The sequence below is a fragment of the Chrysoperla carnea genome, chromosome 3 (genome assembly GCF_905475395.1).
Source record: "Chrysoperla carnea chromosome 3, inChrCarn1.1, whole genome shotgun sequence".
In the NCBI taxonomy this organism is placed as follows: Eukaryota; Metazoa; Arthropoda; class Insecta; order Neuroptera; family Chrysopidae; genus Chrysoperla; species Chrysoperla carnea.
The window spans coordinates 84,142,454-84,164,921 of NC_058339.1; the positions used below are offsets into that span (position 1 = coordinate 84,142,454).

Genomic DNA, 22,468 nt, shown 5'->3' on the forward strand with positions numbered 1-22,468 from the left:
GCCAGAAATATCTTATTCTGACGCTGTCTCATGACTCGTAGATGATATACGAGAACTTTATACTAGGAAATTGTTCAGTTTTGAAATCGAATAAACAAACCGGAACCCCTGGAACTACTAAGTTAAAGTACTTCTCTATATTTTTATTTCTTTGAGTTGAACGAAAGCTGAAAAAATACTAATATTATATTTAAAATATTTTTTAAAGGGCCTTTTCAGTTTTTCAGACAGAAAATCGACGTCGTTTGTATTTTTTTTTTTTTGTGAATTATTATTATTGGTTGGAAACACATATTTTCAACACATGAACTGACAAGTCTGAAAAGATGATGGTTATGAAAAAAGGAGGTTGCGCATTAGTTCCCAATCTAGCATCGCTTTCAGCGGTCGGTATAAAATAAAGCAATTTTATGATTATTTTATTTATAATGTTCTAAAAAAAATGACGAAAGTCCCCTCTAAGATCCCTCGTAAGTATCTTTCTGTTTCGCAAGTTGCTGTTTTTTTAGCTTTTAGCTTTTCAGAAGTGATTGTTATTACAGACGTGAAATAACACTTGTTTTGTACTCATATAAACTTATATAATTTATGACTTAATAATAATACGGCATAATAAAGTCTATTAAAAAACAAAAGCTAAAAGAGCACTTAATTAGTATGTTTGAAACCCAAATTGAATGGAAAAATATAGTTAGTCCTAGACGCCCGGTATAAGTATATATAACAATATCAAAAACCATAAAGTTTAACTTACAACTGAGTGGAAAACATCATATCACCATATTCTCTATGTTATTACTAAACAAAATATTCTATTCGAAAAAGTTTTTGTTTTGTTTGTATTATTACTCGAAATTATTATATACTGGAATATCATAATAATAAGACAGGTAAACATGTTGAGAATGGAAACCATTTTCTTGGTATGCGAGGGTAAAGAAATAAGCTCGACAAATTGTTACTAAATCTATTTGCTTTGACTTACATTTAATAATCAATATTTATGATCTTTTTCATTGTTTTTAACCCCCACTATACACTGGCAAGGGTTATGTATTTGGCCCACATGTATGCAAAAAAACGTACAGAAATTTGCCGCATCGTACGTGGTTATTTGTACCACAGTGACAACTAAACATGCCACGTAAACTCCTGGTGCTCTATTTAAATTACACCTAATCCAAATGTAGGTACTTTATAAATAATTAATGTTAAACATATAGGCTAGGCCTAGTATAATGAATACATACATGCAAGTCAAAAGTTGTGAAGTGCTTTGTCGAGTATGAATTAAAACAGTTTTACCAACGGCTTTAAATGTTATATGTTGTAAATTTATGGAACAATTAATATCAAGTAAAATTATAATTACATAATAATTTTTATACCATGTATGTATGAAATATATTAAGGTATACTAAGTTCAGTCCCAAGTTTGTAACGCTTAAAAATATTGATGCTACGAACAAAATTTTGGTACAGGTGTTCATATAATCACCTACTTAGTTCAATTTTGGTTGTCCTGTATCAACACTATGACTTAAAAACGAAAGGAGATACCAAGTTGAAATTTATGCAACATTTTTTAAAAACGTAAAAAAAAACTATTGCGTCATCAATACTGTCTATACATGGTATATCAACTATTAACTCATTCAATTGTTTGTCTTCACTTGTGTCTTAAATAAACCATGATATTTAAATTAAAGTAAGTTTAGTAAATACTGACGTACAATTATTTTTTTATTCTGAAAGATTTCCGCTCTACTTCCAGTTTTTTTCTATTTCTTAAAAACCACTCCAACACTTCATTTTAATTAAATAATATATCGTATGGGTCACAAACTTTAAGGCCTTTCAGAATTCCTTGGACGTAAATTCCATACATTTTTGTTCGATACTTAATAGCCTTGTATAACTGGGTAGAAATTAAGATAAGTTTAAAAAGTTCGTCCCTACCTACAATTAATGGTCTTTTGGTATAAAGCCAGTGTGAATCTGGTCCTTAAGGTATTTCCAGCATGGTATCTGCAGTTCCTATGCTAAAGCTATGGTTAAAATTTTTTTCGACATAATTTAACGAAAAATTAAATTTAAGAATTTAATAATGCTTACTATTAATTCCCAAAGTTTCAGAAATTTTGACCGTTTAAAATGGGAAATAATTATGCCAACGTCCCAATTTCGATCAATTTACGTCAAAATTAATATCTCGAAAGTGAAAATTAATTTCTAAATTTTTTTTTTAGAATTTTATTGTATAAACATTTTTTTCTACTTTTTCTTCAATATATAATAATATCATAAAAAATAGTTGGAGAGACCGGACATTTTACATGCTTTAGATGGGACATGACCCTCAAAATCGCGAACTTTGTCTTTAAATATCTCGCGATCTAAACGGTCAAAAATTATGAAATTTTAGGAATTCATAAATAAAGCTATTATAAACCCGAGAAAAATAATTCGGCCAAATCTGTCGAAAAGTGATTTCATGCTGGAACTACCTTAAAACAGCTGAATTTTTTAGAGCACAGCTAGACAAATTTGTAAATCTGCTATTTTTTTAAACAAAAACAACGATCTTGTACCTGGCACTCAAAAAATCACGTGGCTATCGACTAATATCTTAAAATTTTAAACTTTAAGTGCGACGGACAACGAATGCCGCATAAGATTTGGATCCCAGGCAGTATGTTTGCGTTCGTTTTTGAATCTTCTTAGTATAGCAAACAACGGATTTTCATCAGTTTAAGGCTTTTAGCCGGGAAAGTATTATTTTTCTAGGTCGCCGTTGTGAAATTTTGAACAAAAGATTATAAATATTGGTATATTGGCAGGTTAAAAACAAATTCGAAATTTGATACGAAATATGAGTTTAGGATCTTTGATGATTTAAGGCTTTTGATGATAAATTACGAAAATAAGTAAGACGCATGCCCGGGAGCTTTCGGGAGGAAACTACTTTTAGCTTTAACTTATTTATTATACATTGATTATACATTGAGTTTGGATTTAAAATATTACGCTATATTTACGTCTTTATTAAAATTAACTTCAAAATTCCATTAATTTTTCTGCGTTAACCACTTACAAAACATCCATTATAAGATAAAAAATTCAATATTTTTAAGCGAATCTGTTTGTTTTAATTGAAGTACATTAAAAATACTTTTCTGAATGGTTTTTAAGTTTTTGTATTATTTATTAGATTTAAAGTGTTAGAATTGATTAAGTATGCATAAAAATTTTTTGTAAAGTAGGTCTATGAAATATATATTACCTACATAAATAATAAAAAATTAATCCTTAGGCTCACGCCAATAAAATTTTATGATTATATCTCACTGTTAAGATTTTGTATTTAATTCATAAAATTTTAATTTTGAATGTATTGGCCAACGGACATATAGTTTTCTTGAGTAATAAAAAATCTGATTTGTTGATATACCACGATTTTCTTCCTGTTAAGCTACGGCTAAATACGAAAAAGAAACACCAGCAACAATCAAAACAGGCAAGTAGGTACCAAACAGTATACGGAGTGTTCAAAAAGTTCCAGACTCTCCAAACTTTAGAAAATAATGACTAAAAAGAAATTAACAAGACGAAGGATGTAGGGTTTTGACCGTACAATCCATGCTGGACTCAGATTTGACAATGAAGATAACTTCCTTCCTTGACCATGAAGGCTACTTGAAGGTCAAGTCGGGTTTTTCAAATGAGATTCCTAATTATTTCATGATTCAATGAATTTATAATAAAAAAATTAGACCAAAATCTCGGAATGGTTTCCACAACTTTGCATTGAAATGCAAATAGAACTGGATGACTTTAACAATGAGACGTTTTGAAATTATTGTCTTAATTATTTTGTTCTGTCATTATTTTCTAAAATTCTTTTGGAGGATCTCTTTGACCCCCTGTGTGTAAAAACATCGCAAAATAATACAATTATACGATGTCATATATTCAGTTGACACCTACTTGCATATTTTCGTTGAAGTTTGGTATGCACCTTTGCATCTGGCATTGTAATAAAGAAAAACGAATATTGATTAATCTATGGCTTGTACACATATACACAAATTCCGGTCACCGTGAAGAAGAACTCGGATTAAGAGTTTTTCTTTTAAAAAAGTGTTCAGCAGAATGTATACGGTAGTGCAGGTTATAACAACTGAATTTTATCAAATTGTTGACAACGTTAAAACAGTGACAATTTTTGTATACACATTGAGTCGGAAAATCTTCGTTTTCTACATAACATATTCTGATAACATTTAAAAAAAAGGAAATTGTTGTCGATTTATCCCAAAAGCTGCTTAGAATAATTGAGAATTTGATACACAATGCCCCAAGCATAGAGCGTTTCAATAAATTCTATTTTGTTTTTGTTTTTCTCTCTTTTACTCTGTGCTAGAGATTTTTTTCTCGGAACGGTTTGATAGGAAACTCACATGTGCTGTTTTTCTGTTATCACCAAAAGCCTTAAATCATGAAGGAAGTTTAACTAATGTTATCAAATTTCTAAATTTCTAAGTAAGCATGGTAATATTCAAAAAAGTTTTTCAAAATTTCAACATCCCTTATTCAGAAAAGATGAAATCTTGTTGTTGCAATTAGGAACTCTCTGTACACTATATCTTAGCGATAAGTTAGATAATCACTCAAAAACTTATAGGCGTGAGCCTTCGGCCTATACACATGCTTATAAATGCTATAAAAAATAGAACATTTAATGTATTCTAAATGTTATGTAGTAGGTACGCGTAAAAACAAAAATAATCAAATTAAACATTTAATTTATTATTTTTGTTTTTAGTATACATCAAGGAGTATATCAAGGTTTTGTTGCGAAAACATCAACATCAAATAAATCTGTAAACTTTGCACCACTTGTTGTTTTTCTATTTGTTTTTATATTGTTTTCCTGTTCTGTTTCTTGTTCTGTTTTGTTCCAAAGACGTTCTTTTTCTTCTATTTTTAAAATTATAATAACAAAGATAAAAGTTTTGAAGATGAATAAATATTATCACATCAAAGGAATTCAAAAGAGCAACATATTCGCACCGTGCGTGCTTGAGTATTAAATCAAAAGTTTCCACACCACTTTATTAATAAAACTTTACGAATGGACATATAAATCTATTATTTGTATCTATGGTTTACATTATATTCAATACTTTTTCATAACAATTTTAAAGTTATTATTTTAATAAAATTATTTATGCAATTCAGTATTTTATTTTCTCAATTTTTAATGCTACTTGTTGAATTAATTACTATTATTTAGTAATTTTCATATGACATTAACTATACCAATTACATAAAAACAGCTGAAAAACGTTCATATTTTAAATAAAACGTGTGATTAAAAGCAAATTTCTTAAAAGAGTAGCGCTATGATTGATTCAGATGTCCCCTCTATCTACTTTGCACACACCGAATCTTAAGCAAATAATTCAAGGGTAATTTTAAACAAGTAATACTTCAAATAACGATGCTCTTCGAAAAATGATCAAACCTGAATTTCTAGAATCTCTTTCGAAAGTTTTATAGTTTCTTGTTTTTGAATCCATAACTTTTATATGAAATAATAGAATATCAACATCAGATCTCACATCTTAGACTATTTAAAGCACTTTTTGAATTGTTCTATCAAAACTCTTTTTTGAGAAGAAACGTATATTTCAAATATCAGTCATCATCTTCGATAAAGTAGCTGTTTTTTGTTTAAGATAAAACAGGAGACTATTTTTTGAGAAGCAAGCGTTTAAAAAAAACGTAGATATATTTCAAATATCAATCATCAGTTTCGATAAAACAGCTGTTTTTTGTTTAAGATAAAACTGCTGTTTTTTGTTTAAGATAAAACAGCAGTTTTTTTTATAACAAAATGTATCTAGTTTAACACCTTATCGTTAATTAATATCACATAATTATTATTTTCTAATATTCGACAGTTCAAAACATTATATTTATGATTTTTGAATTGACAAATATTTAGAAAATTTAAATAAACAATACAATTGTGATTCCCTAGAAAAAAAAAAGAAATATTGAAATTTATTTTAAAATCGAATCATAACGGATTTGTACCACGTCATTGTCTCAAAATGTATTAATGTTATTGTGAACAACTGGTTGTATATCAAACATGTGGGTTCTTATAAAAAAAACGCTAGGAGTATCTCTTAGCTAGGAAATCCAATAGGTTCAAGAAAATATTTATTTGCTTTATTTTAATTTTTAAGCAATCAAATACTTATTTTCTGGAATTAAGTATTGAGATCGTTGACTCAATAAATATTTACTTGTTACAAGAACATCAATAGCCATAAGTAAACGTGTTTCCTTCAGTACAGCAATAGGGTATTCTACTATATTTGAAAAAGTACTTCAAAATGTTGATTTTGCTAATAAAAAGCCACCAAAACTTTATTTCGGAAAAATACACACGCTTTCTTGCCAAAAACTTAAATTAAATTTTTTAAACTGTCAAAAACGCGGGCATCCAATTTGGTGACGTATTATCGGTATCATTATACGAAATAACACATATAAGTTTGACAGATTCATAGACAACTAATTATATTAAATATAAATATTTATTATCTATGGATAATATTCTGTCTACTGTAATAGCTGTCTACACTGAACTGACTGATGGTCTATAAACCAGGGCTTGTCCACGTTTTAGGTCACGTGATATATAGTTTAAAAAATTACGATTTTTAATTTTAAAATTATAAAAGAAAAATGTGCTTTTATGACTCGAAATCAGAATATTTAAGTATATTTTTACATAAATTTAAACTTTTTTCTAATTTCATAATTTATTTTTCAAGCTATCGAAAGTACTCTATTCATTTTATTGTACATATGGTCTAAATTCACAGATATATCAAATAATGGCTGAACTGATAAATAAACAAAATATTGTGTACCTACTCTAATTTTCATTTAATTGAACGTTACAATTTTGTTAGCATGATTTCACTAAAATTAAATTAATTTGATGTTTTTGTTTATTATAATATATAGTTAAATTAATTTTGATTTTTGATTAATTATGCACCATATTTTGTGTTGTTTGCCTTACATATTTAATTGAAAATTTCAATGAGTTTACCTATAAATACTGTTTTTCATTATTTTAGTAATTGATTCTCAAATTTTCATTCAATAATTTTGTATCTATACATTTCAAATCATTCAAAATCGAATATTGATTAAAAGCGTTAATGAGCAGATAATACGAAAAAGCCATGGTAGACAGATCAATTTCATTTTCTTTCAGACAATAATAGTGTTGAAGATAATCTAAAGTCTTTTGCAGGAATCGTCAAGGCCGTATTAGCTAAGTCGCCACATCAAAAAGATGGGAAATTTTAACGGAAGGTATCAGGTGAATTTAGGGTATTAGAATTAGGCAATATGCATTTTTCAATTTAAGTTAATTTATTTTTATTTTTTATCACTCATTTTTCTGAAAAAGTGACTTTTTTAATTTATAGTCATTTTAATATTTAAAAAAAAAAATTAAATACAATTTTTTAAATTTGACAAAATGAACATTCTTTACTGCCAAAAAAAAGAAATACAGGTCGCTTCATTCTACAGCATTTTTCGAGCGCAACAAGTTAGGTTATACTGAGGGTTTGCCTGCGACAAACTTTTTCTCTAAGTCGCTGTATTGTCCGATTACAGTGATGGTGAGGAATTCTAACAGTCATTATTTCAAGATAATCTTGATGGAACCTTTTAACGGGAAAATTGCCTTAAACGTAGATACATAACGATAATATAGAAATGAAGTAGGGAACGGCGGGGGGGGGTGTTTTAACGGGGGTAGGTATTAAAAGTCCTCTACCTACTAAACTATACACGACAAAGTGCTAAATTCATGGTTTTAACTTTGGGCGATGCTAACGAACAAGTTGCATCACTCCAGTTGCCCGCTAGCTGCCGTATTGTGTAGTTGGTGGCATATGGGTGCCAAAATACAGGTATTCAAATATTTTTACCTCGTGTTTATTTTTATTTGAGCTTTAATTGATTACTTATGTGATTGAGGATTCTTGTATATCTAATGTTTATTAAGTGGAGAATTACATCTACATGTTGTTTTGTTAAATTAATGCAAAGTTATTAATTAATAATGTTTCTGGGGCTATTATTAACCAAATGCGTGGGATAAGTATTAACCTGTTAATATTTGCCACCGACAAAGATGTGAGGTTCAAAATTGAAATTGAATAGGTAAACTATTTATGTTGTATAATAAGGAATTACAAACACAAAACAATTAGGAGCATCACTACTAAAAGAGGTGTATTAGTTAGCGGTACAAGAGGCACTAAATTCTAATCGAAAATGTGGGGATATTGCAACAGAGTTCAATATTTGTCACGTAACATTTTTTAATTACGTCAAAAAGACAAAAGCTTGCTTGAAATACAAGGTAGGGTTTAATAGACGGAAACTGATTTGCATAGAACAACAAGAACGTTCTATTGCCGAATATTTAAAAAAAGAATGCCTCTATTTACTTAGGATTGCTTCTAGAAAAATTTAAATCTCTAGCTTACAAAGCAGCCGTTGATCTAAATATTCCCATTTCGGAGTCTTGACCATCAAACAAAAAAACTGAGCCGAACTGCCGGCTAGAGCCAATGCACTTCTTTCAATCCTACCAACGTTCATTTATTTTTTGAAAAAGATATATGGATGAAACCGACATCACCTGGTGAAAGAGGCACTTTGATCACTCTGCGGCTGCGGTAAATGCAACTGAAACACTATTTTCAATTCTGCTTAACAATATAGAGAACCGAGTAGAAAAAAATGGTCTACTTATTAAGCCTGATACCTCTTTCACGAATGAAATAACGGCAAGTTTACTGCCTGGATTCATCCGTAATCTGATATTAATTTATGTGTAATTCAAACGGCATTTTGGATTTAAATATGAAATATGAATAAATAGCCGTTATGCAGGTACTTAAGTAATAACAATAAGTTAAGAACTTTAGGAGATATTTACAAAAATTTGAATTTTGTTAATACATGCCCCCACGTTCCCCTTAATATCATCAATTTTCCCGGTAATTTCATCGAACAATAGCACAATCTTTAAAGGCTCTTTTTCAAATCGTTACATTTTTCAATATTTTATTCAAAAAAATGTTTTTCTTTAATTGGAGTCCCATACAATTATACGTCAACTCAAATTGACTTGACAATATAATGTGTTAAATTTGTTTATATGCTAATTTATCAAAATCAATATAAGCATGAGAAAACATAAGACTACAAGTGTTTTTCCTTGCTTTTCACCAATAAAATGTATATTATTTGTGTTTATTTTCATTGGAGACATAAAAGAAATGTATGTTATATGAAATAAAAACAATTTCGTATTTTCTTTACATTTTTTGCGTGCTTCGTGTATTTTTATATGAAAATCCTTGAAGCTAGCACATTCTCGTTTTTGAATTAAGTATTTTCGGTTATGTAAGGGTAAGTGGTCCTATAATGATCCCTCAAGGTAAAATGATCCCTCGTTGTTTTAAGTAAACCATTAAAGACTTCTAGTATATTAACGATAGATGGTTTTCGCGGGATCAAATTAATCATTCGACAAAGACTTGTGATGTATAAGCTTATTTGTGTTTTGTAGCAAAAATATTAATTTTACTGCTTATGATTTATGGTAAGACAAATTTCAACGTAAAATTTCTTTTTATACCATGCATATATGTAATATGCAAGGTACACTAAGTTTAGTCCCAAGTTTGTAACGCTTAAAAATATTGATGCTACGAACAAAATTTTGGTATAGGTGTTTATAAAATCACCTTATTAGTCCATTTCCGGTTGTCCGTCCGTCCGCCCGTCTGTGGACACGATAACTCAAAAACGAAAAAAGATATTAAGCTGAAATTTTTACAGCGTACTCAGGACGTAAAAAGTGAGGTCGAATTCGTAAATGAACAACATAATTGAGTCTTGACCCATGTATCTACGAAACTTACGAGTGGTAGTGCTAACTTTATAGACACGCTTACATGAATAATATATTTATTATTTTTTTTAAATTGTAATATTATTCATTTTTATTTTTGTCACAATTTCATCTTGGGAATTGCATAAACAAAAATATTCAAAATCCAGTGGGTAAAAATCAACATGTCTGCTTACACCTTCAAAACAAAACCAACTGAATTTTAATAACTGACTTGACATTTTTGAATATTCTCTGGTGTGAATCTTTTTATTTGTTTACGAAGTGAGTTTTCCAGACGCAAATTGGGCTCTTATCATTATTGAGTATACAATTACACAGGTAAGTGCAAACAAGATTAATTAAGTAAGGATTTTTTTTTTTCATAAAAATAACTTTTTTGGTACAAGACATTCAAGTTTCACTTGGTTATGAGATACTTGAAAATTATCCCAAAACACGGTCATGTTAGACCGAGGGACCGTGAGTTTCTAGTCTTTTTTATATGATAACTGCATTCTTGAAACCTCGTGAGTGGCTGGACGAGTCTACCAAACTTTCCTCTATGATTTTTTTTCGAAAATGTAGCGTTTTCAAATAAGCATGGTACCTCATATTCGAGTTTTCGTTCTGAAAAACGTACACTATTACCACATGATAACATTAATAATTATTAAACAATTCAGCAAAAGTGATGTATTTTATCGTTTAATATAATGTTATAAAGTGGCCACAGTGTCCGTCAAATTACCTGTTGCGTTTTTTGAGATCGATAACTCAAATATGACGTCATCATGCACATTTGAAAACGCAACACTTTCTAAAAAAATCGTTGAGGAAAGTTTGGTAGACTCGTCAAAACGAAGCCACTTACGAAGTTTCAAGTATGTGTTTATCATTTAAAAAAAATCCCATACTTAAATTATCACTAATCAACTTGATGATGGATCTGAGGAGATAATTATTTACTACTACATCTCAGGAGTGATTAATATTTTAAATTTAAGACTTTTATCGTAATTTTCGCTAAATTTTTTATTTCCAAAGAAATTCAAACCTTACGTAGACAAAAATACCTACGTTTAAAAGCTGTTAGCTACAAAAAGTGTACAATCTTGGCATCTAATGACATAATTATAAACTAGGTTTGCAAGCATTTTGCGTAAAATATAAAAATTTAATAAATGTAGTAATTTATGAATTTATGTTCGTATTTTAGCTTCAATGAAATTCGCGTTAAGATCTTTACGTTAAGTCCAACGTGAAATACATTTTATCAGTTCCAGAAAGGCGAAGGTATACAACTGACTATGGCAGCCTGAATGGCTCACTGTCAATTTATTAGAAAGTGGCGATACACTACCTTATTTTTTTAAATGTGTACTACCCACAAGTATAAAACAAATTTATAAAAAGGCACTAGTTCACTTTCAACAAGTACACTTGTGTGGTATTTTAGAAACGAACCCATTTGAAAATGTCGGTCTTTTGTCATGTGCAGATTTCTAATTATAACGTCATAATAAACATTTAATAATTGTAAATTGAAATTTTCAAATGCAAAAAAAAAAAAAAAATAAATAATCAACAATTAAAGCATAATATTTTTGAAATAATACTAAAGAAAATCTTGAACTAAATACATTGGAGAAGTTATAAACATTATCATCTTATTATTAAATCCGGACATCTAATTATTAATTATTAATTCCAGACAGTTTCGGTATTTTCTAATTAAAGCATAATCGTCACTGACTGACATCTTCAAAAAGGTTCGTTTCCATAATGCCACAAGTTACTTTTTTAAAAGTTAGTTTTATACTTGTGAGTAGTACACATTTAAAAAATAAGTTTGTGTAACGCCACTTTCTCATAAATTGACAGTGAGCCATTCAGGCTTCCGTAACTGACAGATAAAACATTTCATGAATTTATTTTGTATTCAATGTTATTTCAATTATGTCAAAAGCTCTGTTTTGTTTTTAATTAAAAACTTATTTATTCGTATGCATAAAAATTATTTAAAAACTGTTTAAATTTCTGCTTTTTTGAAATTGAAATATTGTTCACTAATATTGAAAATAATTATTTTTAAATATTCAAAACATAGTTTGTACATTCACACGACAAATATGATGTGACGTAGGAAATTTTTAATCAAAAGCAAAAATTTCAATCGCTCTTGTGTTAAAAGGTTTCATCACCATTATTGACGTGAGAGAAAAGCAAATTATGTAACGCTAACTTGTGATTAGTTTTAGCCATCTCGCATAAAAAAATATGAGTTTAAAATTTTCCACTTGATGAACAATTAATGTGCATTTAAAATTTAATATTTGGAGATATATTTTTACGTTTGCGGTTTTAATTGACTTCCATGAACTTATAACCTCCATTTTTATCCTCTCGATATACGAAACTGATTCTTATTGAAGCATCGGACAATCACTGCTTAATACGCCAGTCAAATTCTACATTAAACTCGCAAAATGCGATGTACGCTGCTTTTTTGGTATGTTGCTTGGAACCCGTAAGGAAGTGTGCAAGCAAAAAGACGTTATGGTATCTGCGTAATCCATCAAAAACTATGTAATTTTCGGACATTTTTATGTTTTTGCAGTTCAATTCAAAAACTACAATCTTGCCTCGTATGCCTATTAGTTTTTGAGATATGATGCTTGAAAATTTTTCACATGATTTTCAGTTAATCCGTTAGTGATAGAACAAAAGTGTAAATGTAAAAAAATGTAGGAAAATTAGGGAATAAATTGGGTGTCCATTTCCTCCAAATTATAAAAGAAGAGATGCAAATTTGTAGGTAGTTTCAAGAAGTGAGCATTATGAAAAATTTTGAGGAAAAACGAAAAAAAACTAAACTTGAAAAAATTTCTGAAAACTAGTACAAATGGTGGCCGGAAGAAGATGTAAAGCTGCTTTTAATATTTTTTCAAACATAAACGCAGGTAGCATTACTTTTTTTTCCTTGCATAACGTAGTTGCTCAATCCCCTAAGCTAAGAGAATCAAATAACATACCAAAAGAGCAGCTTTACATCTCGTTTTGCAATTTCAGTTTTTTTTTTTTGTTTCTTTTTTTTTTGTAGGATTTTACTGTCTTTCTGGCGTATAAACAAACCTTGTGTGTAAAATGTAATAATAAAACTTTCAGCATAAAATGTTCAAAATCGAATAGACGTAACGATGATTTTAAATTGTAATATCTTTATATCTAACTAAATAAATATAGTATTTTACTATTTTACTAGTTTAACATGGATAAGGATTATCGTAAGTTTGTAAATAATAAAAGGTTTTCGTTGAAAGACAAACGAGGATTAAAGTTGTAGGAACGTGAATTTAATGTCAAATAACTTTAAAACTAAATAATCAGTTCATTTTTTAGTGGCATTACTGCCATTAAAAATGTCACAGGGTATTATTTTATAATACCCACAAAATACCCGTTGATATATGAATGGTATACTAAAGAAAGATAATCGAATATTTATTAGCCTAAGTTAGAATTATTGTGATTACTTACGTTTTTCATCGAATCCGTCCACAAAATATGGACATTGTGTTTCAGCTGTAGTATTCGCTGGTGTATCCGGCCAGCAATTCCAATTATCAAATACACCGGGACAATATAAACCTGTAAGCGAAAATAATATTTTTATTTTATTTTTTACTATATATTATTTTATAAGTAATATAAATGTATAACAAAGTTGGGGTATCGAGATAAAAAAAATAAAATGAAGCATCAGAAAAAGGAAAGACTTCAGATGAGAAAAAAGCATCAGAAAAAGAAAATAAATCATTCAAAGTGTGTGACTTATGACAATGTAGTAACTAGAAAAATTTTGGAACTATGCTCATTATCGCACGTTAGGTGGATGGGGCCTAAACAAAAAAAAAAACAAAAAAATATCCGAAACCGACCGATACCTTTTTATTATCTTGCAATATAAATAATAGTCTCAATGAGGCTGTGGTATAGTGGTTGCGGTGCCCTCTATTCATACAGAATATCGTCAGATCAAAAACCATGAACGACAATAGATTTTTTAAAACAAAATTTTTAAAAAAATTTAAAAATTAGTGTCTGATCGAAGATTCGGTTTCGGCTAGAAAATCTGCCGAACTTTCGGCCACTCGGAAACTCTGCCTTCGTGAATTATAGCGCGTCGTTTGGATAACTTTGAGTGAGTTCGTGTCTGCTGAATTTGCTGTCCAGTCCGGTCTAATTTTGTTGTGACTTTATGTGTTGTGTTGTGTATGCGTTCTTGGATTTGGTTTTATTAATTTTAACCCCCCAAACATTGAAACAACTGCCTGCTATCGCTATGATTGAATTGTGTGTGATTTTCAGATACTTTTTTGTTGATTTTAACTGTGTGAGAAAACTCAGTATGTAAAAAATATTCATTGAATTCAAACTCAATTACTGTTTTTTATTTGATTTAACACGTGTAAATTGTCTATATAACTGTAAAAAATAAGCCAAATTTCAGTAAACAATCATTTTTTAACATGTCAAAAAAAGGATAAGTTTCGGTGAAACTGATTCAGATACCGACGATTTGAATTCGGTATCGGTTTCGGTAGAAATTCCAGTTCCGGTCGGACACTAATAAAAATACATAGACTAATTGCGGAAATAACATAGCTCTTACGAGGTATACTACACTCTCGCTCTTTTTTACTAAAAAATACAAATCTGATAATAAAGTTTTATATTATTTTATTTATATTTTATATTTTTAATAAGATTTTTATATTTTTCCTGGTTTAATTATTCAATAGAATGATTTTTTAGCTATTCTTGTGACAGAAAACACACAGTATTGCTTTTGTGAGAAAAATTCGAGAAAGAGAATGATAAAATAATACATTCTCATATCCGTTTTTTGTCTTAGTTAAAATTTTTATTGAATTAAAACGAATATTTTTGATAAAAATAAAGTATAAATAAATAAACAATAAATCAAAAATAAATGAATGAAAATTTAATGTTTATTTTGGATCAATTTGTTGCATTAACTTAATTTATTTTAATTAAAATTCAACTGTAAGAATAAATAAATATTAAAACCATGTAAATTAATTTACAGTTTAAAGCTTAGCGTACTGGCGTAACTCATAAGTTTGCCAAGATTTTTTAACTTAAAGGCTAATGAGCATTTTTTTGGTCGAAATTCTATAAATTATGAAGATTCCAACGTCTAGCTTGCCAAACCACTCGACGCTAGAATGTACCTGTCATTATAACTAACTTTTTCCAGTCACCTTATTACAATATTTATCATCAAACGTTTAAAAATGCGTCTCCCATTTGATACAATTGTCAATGTTTCATTATTAATGTTCTATGTCATATGAACAAACTGATTTACAGAATTAACATTTCCGCTTCCGGGCAGGCGTTATGTCAACTGTATTATGTATTCAATTTTTTTTTATTAGCCGATAATATTTAATGATATTTATATCCAGTAAATAAATTATCTACCGTGTTAGATATAAGATGTCCATAAAAGTTTAGAATAGAATTTGTTTCGTTCCTGAAAACTTTAGCAAATAGAATCAAATAAACATATTTTTGGATCACAGTACTTGAATCCAAATAAATACTATTTTCTAATTTGAAGTTCTGCATATTGATTTTTTTTCGTTAAAAACCATATAAAATTTTACACCAAAAAATTGTTTTCCAATTCAAAATAAAATATTTGCTCTTTTAAAAATTGAGCTATCGACTACAAGGTATGTTGATAACTACCAGTACTACCTACAGTTGCTGGATGATATCTGTAGTATCGTAAGATAAATTAGATGACGTTAATTTACCACTAATTTAGCTATTTGAAGATAGAAATACTAAAAGTACCTGTTAATACTTTAAGATCCATAATTATGACGTTATTTACAATACTGTTTAATATAAAAACTTTGGCGACACTAACATTAGTAAGAATAGTTAGTTCAACTCGGCAGTATGGTTTTTAGTCCCATACTACATTTCAGATGTCGCAATGCTACTTGTTTTTTCCGCTTTGATTTTTGGTGCGACCACATTCAGTATAGGCGTAAACGCTATGTTTGTTGTCACACTGCTCGCCACTCTATTATTCTTAACCTATTTTGTCAAATATTGCTGATATGCTATTAGTAGCTAGCATTAGTGACATTACAGTGTTGAACAGTACTATTCGGCAGAACTATTATGGATTTCACCAGTCAGTATGGGCCTGAGACCCATCTGACCCATACTAATACATTTCCTGGTAAAATTATGTATGTTAAAAATTATATAGCAAATCAAATCATCGAAACCATACAGTATTGCGTTCACGTCTATACTTACATGAGGATATCAGCAAAAAATTTCTTTATTATTGTGAAGTTCATAAATCTGTAAATGCTTCAATTTGAAAATTTAAGAGATTTCATAATAAAGGGCAACACAATGAACACCAGAACGGGTTACCACCTCAAAATTTCGAAAAGTGTGGAGATACAAAGTTTTTTCATAATAAAAATATAAATAAATATCCTTTAAAAATATAAGCTACTTAGAACTATCGACATCATCTGAAACAAATTATTGGAAAATCTCTTTATTTTGTGAAATCTGGTGAATTTATGTTGATTTCGATTTCAGTAGTCTCTCGATCAATTCTGGAGAGGTGGCAATCCTATTTCTGACTGGATATTGACACTTTTACCCTTTAACCCAACCCTTCAACCAAACATATCCTACTTCCACTCTTTATACGATCACGCAGAAATTTATACTTAGCGCTCAATCGGAATTACCATTATTTTTTATCACTCTCAATATTTTTTAAACAGATATACTAAACATATTTATTTATTAATGATTATTAATGACTCCACAACCAACTGTGCATGTATGTATTTATTTGATTTGTATAGACGCACATAGATTCAATTGAAATCTCATTTACAATTATGACATACATAATAAATTTTAATGAAAAATACCCGTTGTAATAATTAATATGATTGGAATTATGAATTTATTACAAATTTGAAATATTTATTATTCAAACATGTTCTAGAAGTTAATATTTGTGAATGGTGTTAGAATGAAGGGATATCAGACTGCATTATAAAATTTATAATATAATTTGGGCAGTATTGAAGCTCTTGAGAAAGAGCGAAGGAGCGGTATGATACGAATATTAATTTTCCTTGCGAGGAAAACAAAAATCAAACATTTTTGAATCGTATGTTACAAACTCATTATAAAGTGAGGATTTTATTTGCATATTCCAAGGCATGTTTTATTATAGCATGTATATATGAAATATGTCAAGGTATACTAAGTGTATTTCTAAGTTTGTAACGCTTAAAAACATTGATGCTATTAACAAAATTTTGGTATAGTAGGTCATTAAATCTCCTAATTAGTCTATTTTCGGCTTTCTGTCTGTCTGTCGACAAGACAGTCAAAAACGAAAGAGGTATCAAGCTGAAATTTATACAGCGTCTTCATGTCGTAAAACTCGTCGAAGTCGAGTTTGTAAATGAGCAACAAAGATCAATTAAGTCTCGGGACCGTGGACCCATCTTGTAAATCTTTAAAGAGATATTATCTGTTTAAATATGCAAATTGTTCCTTATAAAAACCAAAACAATTATTGTTTGCCACAGTTTTTTTGTAAACCTTACTGTTTATCGGTGAGGGCGAAAATTAGATTGTAACATTGTACCTATTGTAAATATTTTAATTTTTATGTTACATATGTTATGTATGTGTTTGTTTCTAACTATACCCACTGAGGAAGTGAGAGGAAAGATACTCTAATTACTTTGTCTGTAAGAGTGGCTACCTTTCTATTCTTACCTGACGTAAAAAACTAACGATTGCATAATCAACACTGTCTATACATAGTATTTCAACAATTAACTCAGTCAATTGCTTGTTTTCACTTGGTTTTATTTGAGAACTTGATAATAATGTGACAACGCTGTAGAGATATTATATTTGACAATAAAAACATGGTGTAAATGAGTTTTCTGGATTACATTCGGGGATAAATATTAAACATTTTTATTGAATAATTTGATGTATTTGATTTGATAAAATGCATATTGAATTCAGATTTTTCCGATAATTCGAATTCAACATCGCATTTATTATGTTAGAATGACTTTACGTATCATAAAAAAAATATTAATCATAATATCCGAATTTTATTGCTCAGTGCATAGACATACGATATTGCCCTATATTATCACAACTGTAAATGTTATACAATAATGATTTGTTCATTAAAATATTATAGTTGATATTAATATTTGTAATATTCCTGTGATTCTATTCACAGCTGATTTTTTTACACTATAGATAGAACAGTAAAGCAAAGGTGATTTACCATACTATTTAGGAGATAATGACAATTAAAATTAAAAATTTTGCAAATACACGGAAAATTATGCTTTTTTTTAAGCCATTTGACATAATCCAATAGTATATACCATAATTTGCTAAAACTTGACAGTTGTAGGTTTACTAAAATGGATGCTATGAAACAATATAAAGTAATTACAAAAATTCAACTTTAATTAATATGGGCAGACAAATAGACAATCTCATTAGTGTGGAATATACTTTAATGTGGTTTATATAGAACTGATAGTAAATAATACACACAGACATACATATCTACATACATACAGCGCACTTGTACCATTATGCATAGGATTGCCAGCAAAATATTTATCAAGTAGCCCTATTTGTGACGAAAAAGAACCTAATGGCTCCTCTGGCTTCGAAATATTGATAGATAAATTCACCACAAATTGAAATAATAGAATTTATTACCGAATGAATATATTATTACATAATATGTAAGCCAAGTAAATATAATAGAAACAACAAAAACTAACATGGTATACCATAATATGGTAGACCATGTTTACTATTAATTATTTAGGTAATTAATAGTAAATCCATTATTTTATCCGTTAAATACTCAAAACACCTCATTTTTCAATTTATGATATGTAATGGAGTGCAAATTTCGGTAGCACAAACATTTTTAAAGTAGCTCAAGCAAAGAAAATTAAGTTAATTTGGGAAAAGTAGCACAATCTGGCAACCCTAATTATGCATACATTCAGAATGTATTGATTTCGTAATGAGTAATGCGAATTCGATATTATTAAATATTTTGGTCTAGTACCAGGCGTAGTAATTGACAAAACCGTTGTAAATTTAAGAGACTGATTGAAAAGTTCAAGAATCCTTCTCAATAATTGTTTTCACAACGAAAATTAGCCTAGCCAGGTACAACTCTTTCAAGGAACCTGATACTTATTTTGCACAACAAGATTAAAATGAAAATTCAGAACAAAACAGTTTTGTTCGATGACTTCGGTTCAGACGTTCTTAAATTTCAATTCAAGATGTTGGGCGTCGGACATCCTACTTTTTTAAGGATTGAAAAAATGATTATTTCAAGTTTATTCAATTATTAAGTCCTTATTTGCATATCGGCTTCAATAAATTTTCATCAAATTTTACTAAACAGCTACAAATTTTCTAGGTCTCTGGGAGATAAGTCTACGTTTACGAAAATCTATGATATTGAGCAAGTTTCTTAAATTTTCAACCTTATCTAAAATAAGAAACTATTGCGCCGGGCACTAGACTCTAAATATTTTGCAAATTTCAATAATTAAATTAACAGATTTACTGTTCAATTATTTCATTTTAATGAAATTATTTCAATTTAGTTAATCAATTACTAATTTTTGTATTTAATTTGGAAGGATTGTAAATACTTATTGCATTTAATTTTATTCGTGAAAATATTTGTAAAATTCTCTGTACCAAATGAAACAACGAGAATTATCTTTATTTATAAAAAGTAAAAAATCAAAATTACAAAAAAAAAAAAAAAAAACTGTAGCAACAAAAATCATAATCCGAATCACAAAATGCCAAGGCAATTTTAGGGTTGAAATACTCGAACCATATTTTCAACTTGGCTTATTCATCTTGTTATAGCTTCATGAACTTAAACAAAAAATAAGAATCAAACTTTTCGATATCTGCCTCAGTTTTTGAAATGTCAAAAACTAAATTATTAAACAAAATTTTCAATTTGCGATATTTTGAAATAGTCCAGATATCAAAGAATTTTATTCTTACTTTTCGTCTTATATTATCAATTTATTATTACAAATTTCATCTTCAAAATTGAAAATATATATTTTTGTAATTTGTGTTCCCACTACCGTGCTCATACATCCTTAATTAGTCGGGCACAACGGGTTTTGTTTATGTTCAAGAATTTATTAAGGTTTTAACTTTAAGTAGTTCGCTTTTTAATTTTCACTGACTAGTTTATATATCATCCATCTACCGTTTTCCCATAAGACCAATGTTAAATATGCCTACTTTTGAATTTATTTATTTATTTAAATAATCAGGCAACCTCTACTAAAATTATCATAATTGATTTAGACTTAGTGTAGCTTCATATAAAAAAAATGAAACCTTTTATCTAAAATTGCCCTGGCGTTTGTACACTCTTAATTTCTTCTTTCTCACTATTTACAACGATATTTCGACATAATACTCAAGATGTTTATCATTAAATACCAACATGATTCACACAACAGGTAAAAATTTACGTGTCACCTAACTTTAGTATTACAATTTTTATACACACAACTTCATATCATAAACAATTTTTTTTGCACATATCACAAAAATTCACTGAGAAAGAAAATTTGTTTTTTTATCAAAAATCTTCTATTGTAAGTTGAACGGTAAAGCAAGGGAAAAAGAAAAAAATTCAATTTTGATTGTCGCACACACCCTTGGAGTATTGAGTGGTGTAGTATCGATATTATTTATTTTTCTATTTGAAAGAATACATTACTTGAAACTCGAATAATACATTACTTGAAACTCGTTTAGCTTTAAATTGAAAATAAAATTTTCATTTTATATTTAATTCGTTTTACAATGGCATATTATTTCATTTGTAATTTAGAGCAATGTAACTTGCAATGCTTTAATGCAATGTTACTAATCAATGTAACTTTTCAACAGAAAAATTAACTCTTTTCAAGAAAAATTGAATATTCTTTTAAATAAACAAGCCTCGCCTAGCCCGAAACTCTGATTTGTACATCACAAAAAAAGTTTATTGTCTACTTGGATAAAATTTTATTTCATTAGATATGTAAAAAGAAATAAATAAAAAACCCGACTGCATTAAATAAATTCTGAAAAGAAAGAAACAAGTCCAGTAGTTTTCAAAGCCACTTTAACAGTCGAGGGCCCACTAAAATCTAGACTGGCTCAAATCTTCCTAGTAATGTGTCCCAACTGTTAAAGTCGCTATGTAAACTACTGGACTTGTTTCTTTCTTTTCAGATTTTATTTAACGCAGCTGGGTTTTTTGTTTTTTAAATTATTTTATTTAATTTACTCTTTTTAGTGTCCCAGCACTAAAAAAAGCCTCCCAATATACTATATTAAAACTTTAAAGCCAAGTTTTTAGTCTTAATTAAATTTAAACATATAATTTATATAAATATTTTTGTAATATCCTTTAATTTCTTTTTATTTTGATACCATATTCGATAGATTTTATTTATTTTTTGTTTATTCACATATTACTCTTTGTCTCCACAAATCCACCATTTTGTTTTTTTAACACCTATCTAAGAACACTTGGGGTTTAAAGACATATAATGATACCTTAAATGTTGTAATCCATTGAGCCGTTTGGAAAATACGAGGTAATAAAGAAACTAACATACAAGATACTCGCGAAAAACATAACCACTACTTGACAGTCGGGTAAATAGTGAGTTTATGTTCAATCTGTCTTAAACGTCGGGTATATCAAAATTACATTTGAAACCTCACGTTTGCGTGCATAGTAACAATGGTTTGTAAAAATGATATTTTAATCTTGACATTATTTTTCATAAAACGTACCTACTAACTAAACAATGCTATGCTAGTGATAGTCAGTGATATTGACATTTTTTTAAAAGCATTTCTAGGACATTTTTATTGGTTTAAAGTATGAAAAAACTATAAAAACGTAGTAATATGTACATAAAGTATTATTATATTTATTCAAGTATGATAATTTATTATCCATCTTTTTAAAGTTTTTTAACTTTCTTTTTTTTATCTGTCGTAAACGCTTATTACACATAAAAAAGAAAATTAAATAAAAATAATTTATATTTACATTCGTGGATAATAATAATAATGTTTGATAATAATAATACAAATATCTTACTCCAGTGCAGTTATTTCAATCGCTAGGAAGGTCATGGTGGGATTATTTTATCATAAATTGATTCTTTGGGATTAAAATGAAACGAATTATCTAAGCCTCTTATTCCTTCAAGTCTTTACTAGTAACTCGAGTAACATAACTGAACGTAAAAAAGT

The 22,468-nt window shown here is 28.7% G+C and overlaps 1 protein-coding gene across 1 annotated transcript in view; it reads right to left on the reverse strand.

Moving 5' to 3' along the window:
- Positions 1-22,468, reverse strand: part of LOC123296305 (calcitonin gene-related peptide type 1 receptor-like) — a 295,317-nt gene that overhangs the window by 214,590 nt on the left and 58,259 nt on the right. Inside the window, exon 2 of the mRNA XM_044877766.1 lies at positions 13,550-13,660. Within this exon, the coding sequence (XP_044733701.1) occupies positions 13,550-13,660 (111 nt within the window). The remainder of the gene's footprint in view (positions 1-13,549; positions 13,661-22,468) is intronic.